Source organism: Nansenia antarctica (genome assembly GCF_963989245.1).
Source record: "Nansenia antarctica genome assembly, chromosome: 6".
Taxonomy (NCBI): Eukaryota; Metazoa; Chordata; class Actinopteri; order Argentiniformes; family Microstomatidae; genus Nansenia; species Nansenia antarctica.
This window is the reverse complement of record NC_137676.1, coordinates 2,158,657-2,164,125: the sequence shown is the minus strand read 5'-3', so window position 1 is coordinate 2,164,125 and position 5,469 is coordinate 2,158,657. Positions and strand designations below refer to the sequence as shown.

The 5,469-nt window shown below is 41.3% G+C and overlaps 1 protein-coding gene across 1 annotated transcript in view; it reads left to right on the top strand.

Moving 5' to 3' along the window:
* Positions 1-338: 338 nt before the first annotated feature.
* The window catches only part of adgb (androglobin), a gene marked incomplete at both ends in the record, with an annotated part of 120,759 nt that continues 115,628 nt past the window's right edge, over positions 339-5,469 (top strand). Inside the window, 1 exon segment of the mRNA XM_080533482.1 lies at positions 339-412. Coding sequence (XP_080389608.1) covers positions 339-412 — 74 coding nt within the window.

Sequence of the window (5,469 nt, the reverse complement as noted above, 5' to 3'; positions counted from 1 at the left end):
TGTTGTACGTTAGAAACGTAACGTTACGCTGCAGCCTATGATGTACGTTAGAAACGTAACGTTCCGCTGCAGCCTATGATGTACGTTAGTAACGTAACGTTACGCTGCAGCCTATGATGTACGTTAGTAACGTAACCTTACGCTCGCGCCTCCGGGGAGCTCAACTCCTGTGGTCTGGTCGCTTAGCAACGTGTCAAACTTTCTAGCTCGCTATCAAAGCTCCCGAGTCTCTGGCATGTTTCATCACAGCTAGCTTGATGCTAGAAACGTAACAGGTTCCCTCGTTTTACACAAGTAATTCGTTTATTCGTTTATTATTATTTTCTTTTCTTTTTTAAATGTCACCACCAAAGAAAAAGGAGTTGTCGTCCAGCCGGGTGACTTCCTCACAGGGACAGACTCCAAACAGAGAGTAAGATGGGTTGGTGGGCAGCTTACGTTAGCAAGCAATATACTGTCTGTATAGTTAGCCTAATGGAGCCAAATCTCTGTCGTTATCACACCTGTTGTTAGTCAGAATCTATAATCACACCTAGATTCTTAGCTTCATGTTCGCAGTTTGAAAGCAAGGCACCAGAATATCTGAAAGACCTTCTGCTAGCATATCAGCCCAATAGAGCTCTCGGGTCTTCTGCTAGCATATCAGCCCAATAGAGCTCTCAGGTCTTCTGCTAGCATATCAGCCCAATAGAGCTCTCAGGTCTTTTGCTAGCATATCAGCCCAATAGAGCTCTCAGGTCTTCTGCTAGCATCTCAGCCCAATAGAGCTCTCAGGTCTTCTGACGCTGGTTTTCTCTGTGTACCACATGTACAAAAGAAGAGATTTGGTGAGGCTGCATTCTCATTTCTTGCACCCAGATTGTGGAATGCACTGCCAGTTTACATTAGGGATGCAACCTCAGCAATTATGTTCAAGTCAAGACAAAAAAACCATAGTTTTATTATTGCCTTTAAATGACTAAATAATTTAATTATGATTATATAATGATTGGAGCACTTTGAGCTGCAACATTCGTAGGAAAAGCGAATGATTATTATCACACCTGTTGCTGTTGTTTTAAGTCAGTGTGACATACTGACTTAAACAAGCGACAATTCTGCACACGTTAACCGACAAGAATAGTTTATTATTCCTGTGTAGCAAAATCCTGCTTCTCTGTTACTGAAGACATTTATGTAGCTAAATCCTGCTTCTCTGTTACTGAAGACATTTCTGTAGCTAAGCCCTGCTCCTCTGTTGTTGGAGACATTTCTGTAGCTATGTCCTGCTTCTCTGTTACTGAAGATATTTCTGTAGCTAAGCCCTGCTCCTCTGTTGTTGGAGACATTTCTGTAACTAAGTCCTGCTTCTCTGTTACTGAAGACATTTCTGTAGCTAAGTCCTGCTCCTCCTCTGTTGTTGAAGACATTTCTGCAGCGAGAGGCTGCTCGCTCGCTCGCTCGCTTGCAAGTTGGAATTATTTATCTCTGCCTCTAGGGCTTTTTAGTCCAACCACCCTGGCACTGATCAGAACAGGCGGTAGCGCAGGGCGCCTTGCCAGGGATCCTGTTTGAAACCCAGCGGCCCTCCAGCTCTCCCCATCCCAGCTACTATGCAGGGTCAATACACGATTGTGCTGATACAACACCCAAGATGTATTTATATATCAGCCAATTTCAGAGGTAATAGCAAGCAGATTTTCTGCAACTGAGGAGGTCAGAGTAAAATCATTCTACTGCAACAAAACAGCACAGTTAGTGGGCCCAGAGATGGGCTTGAGTTGTTTGGAGGTTGATAAATATAGACATCACATTTCCCTTCATCTTTGTATGGCAAGGCAAGGCAAGTTTATCTGTATAGCACATTTCATACAACAGGGGCAATTCAAAGTGCTTTACATACAGCAATATAAGAAATACAGAAGAAAAGGGATAGTAATAAAAATGGCAAGAATAGATACATATCAGTGGAGGCTCCTCCATAGAGGTGGAGGAGGCCTGGCCTCCCCAATAATTTGAGAGAAGAGAGAGAGATTTAAAAAAGCAATATGTGACAGGGCATGGTTAAAAAGTCCTCAATTAGGGCAAAATCTTTTTTCTGTTTTTTCCAGATTATGAAAGGGTAGATTGTACGCTTTAAAATGATGTGTCATACATTGAAATCTGAAACAAGTTGAAGAAGTCATGGATAGTTTAATGGTGATACCCCCTGAACCACCGTACTGAGATATCTAGCCTCAAACTTCTTCAGAGACGTTTTTCACAGAGGTAATGAATGGGAACAATAGCTGGTTAACTCCACCCTAATCACTCCCTCAAGACAACCACACCCTCAAGACAACCACTCCCTCATTACACTACCTGTCATTACCTACCTGTCATCTGTCAGTGGGGTTGTCAGCTAACCCTCAGGAAGCAAAATTGCAGGGCTGACATGTTTAAATAGCTAAATAATAATAATAATAATAATAATAATAATAATAATAATAATTCAAGATTCATGATTCATCATCATTTTATTGCCATGTGTGCCAAAAGTTTATTACGTCCCATTACAAGTACAACAGTGAAATTCATGGCAATGGAAAACATTTGGCAAGATACAATTGAGCAATACAATAATAGAATGGTAAAAAATTAAAATGTTGTGTCTGTGTGTATGCATTTATCATTATAGTCCATAAAGCATCTAGTGGGACTTCGGTGTAGTTCCTTCCCATCCCATCTGGGCATCAAAGCTGTAATAAAAAAAGAAGACAGTACATTTAAAATGATTGCCCACTGTGACCAACACCACTTTTACAAAATAGCCTACTACTATCTTCATAAAATAGAATTGCATACAATGACAATGACAAATACCTGAAGTGCTGGTGACTCTCATCAAGGTGTAATCTCTCAGAACCTCTCACCTCCTCATTCTCTGTAACACACATTTCAGGTCAGAACTGTGGACTCTTCTCTAGTATAGGTTTTCCATAGACTCAGTGTACTATTGTTGTAGTGTAAGGAGTAGGCTAGTGAAATCATTTCAATTCACAGTATTATTCTACAGCAAATCTACATATCAATGAATGAATCATTATTTTTGATTCCACATAACATTAGCGTTCATTACAAAAGCATTTACTTTTTCTATAATCTATTACATCTCTAACAAAGCTAGCTAGCTAGCTAACAAGCTAACACTTGTTTGGCTAGCTGGTACACACACACAAACACACTAAAATGGTGCATGACACATATTACACTATGTTGCATGTTTAGTAGGTCTGCAACAAATGTATTTATTCATTATGTTTTATCTTTGACAACGTATTTCTTCCTCCCACCATCTCATTAGGGATGGTGGGAGGTGGTCTGATAACTGATGCTAACAACGGGGCTGATGCTACCTTACTCACAAAACAACAAATAACTGTTTGGCTGTCCTAAGTAAACAACACAAAATCCTAGTAAACAACACATGTAACTCACTAAAACTTACCCAAGAACACAGCAGAAGGTCTGTCTGCAGACGACTGTCCCAAGAATAGTGAACTGATGTGGAGATCAATGTCTGACATTCCGTTGTCATCTGTCATCGTCAGATTCGGAGTTCGGAGTTCCCGTTATGTATAGTCCAATATGAAGGAGTTCATTAATTGCCCACTGTCGATATTTCTGCCTGCTTTTGAAATTCAGTTGATAGCGTTAGCGAGAGGTTCAGCATCCATCTTGTAAACTTGTAAACAAACGCAGGTGGATCCTTACATACAGCTGGGGTGGGCGTGGCTACACACACTGTCACACTAAAACGAATAATACCCCCCACCCGACTTTGCTAACTAAATGTAGGTATTTAGTGAATGTAAAACTGTTGGATATGATATCGAGTGGGTTCTTCATCGCTTCGTTTGTCGTCCTATGCCAAAAACCGGAAAACACATTTTTTCACAACAAGACTTGTTTGGCTTGATTGCGAGGTTTCAAAATGGCCGAGATGGGGACCTATTAATCAGACGCTGTCACATATTTTTTTATTTTTTTTAAATATTAATATTATTTATTAATATTATTTCCGTTTTGTTCATAAATCTTTTCCATGGCTAAAACCCAATATTGCAATTGTAAAGCACCTACAGGCCAGAATCCCTATCCGTTTCTATTACTCATACACGCGTGTGGCGGAAAAAGGTACTACACGGAGGCCAGGCCTCCTGTCGGAAAGTGCTTTCTCATAGAAGTCAATGTAATGCAATTTTTTTCATGGCAATATGTGATTGGCCAAATCACTGAAAATGGGTGGGCACAGGAGGCCTGGCCTCCGTGTAGTACCTTTTTCCGCCACACGCGTGTATGAGTGCTGTTCTGCAGGATAAATATTAGAAATGGATGAAGTATTGTTCTGAATTGTATGTTGTGTGTCTGATTGACATAGTGTTTGAGTGCTTTTGACATGTCATTGATTGTATGTAGTATGTTGTGGTGAATGTTGTGAGCCTGAGCAGAAGGGACAATAGCTGCTGCAGGCGGACCAGAGATTCATGCCAATTGTTTTGTTTATTTGATGACCCATTGTGCAGGCAATAAAAGCTGCTTCATCCACCATCCTGAGAGTGTCCCAATCCCTTCAGTACCGCCAAACACAAATTAATATTTTTTAACAAAGACAGATAAGAAGAACAGGGAACATTCCATCGCGAGTGAAGCGAGCAAGCGGAAAAAAAATTGGCCTCCTCAATTCTGGAAGTCACCAGCCTCCACTGATACATATAGATACATATAGGCTATATAGAAAATGAATAGATAAACATTTAGCAACATAATAAGACAATGAATAGAAAGATATAAATAAAAGTGTAGTTTTACTGCAACTGTATTCGAGCGCTGCGCTTCCCGATACAGTGTGTGAGATTGCAGGAACTGGTTCATGTTCAAGTTCAAGTTTATTGTCATATGTATTAATACAATGAAATTCTTCAGCCTCGTCTCTCTCTGTAGTATCACACACAACAAACATAGTCCACAACACAAACACAACAACAACACAGTACAAGGTGCTTAGTGCAGGGTGGAAAGTGCCAAGTGCAGTGTGCATGGTTCAGCTGTTCAGCAACCTGACTGCCTGTGGGAAGAAACTATTTCTGCGGTCTGTATTTAGCCGCTATCTTATGGATATCAACGTGTCTGCAGGGCAGCAGTACCACAGCACATGTAGGGTATCTCTCTCAGTAGCCTGGGTGGAAGGTAGGGAGGTACCACAGCACATGTAGGGTATCTGTCTCTCAGTAGCCTGGGTGGTAGGTAGGGAGGTACCACAGCACATGTAGGGTATCTCTCTCAGTAGCCTGGGTGGTAGGGAGGTAGGTACCACAGCACATGTAGGGTATCTGTCTATCAGTAGCCTGGGTGGTAGGTAGGGAGGTACCACAGCACATGTAGGGTATCTGTCTCTCAGTAGCCTGGGTGGTAGGTAGGGAGGTACCACAGCACATGTAGGGTATCTCT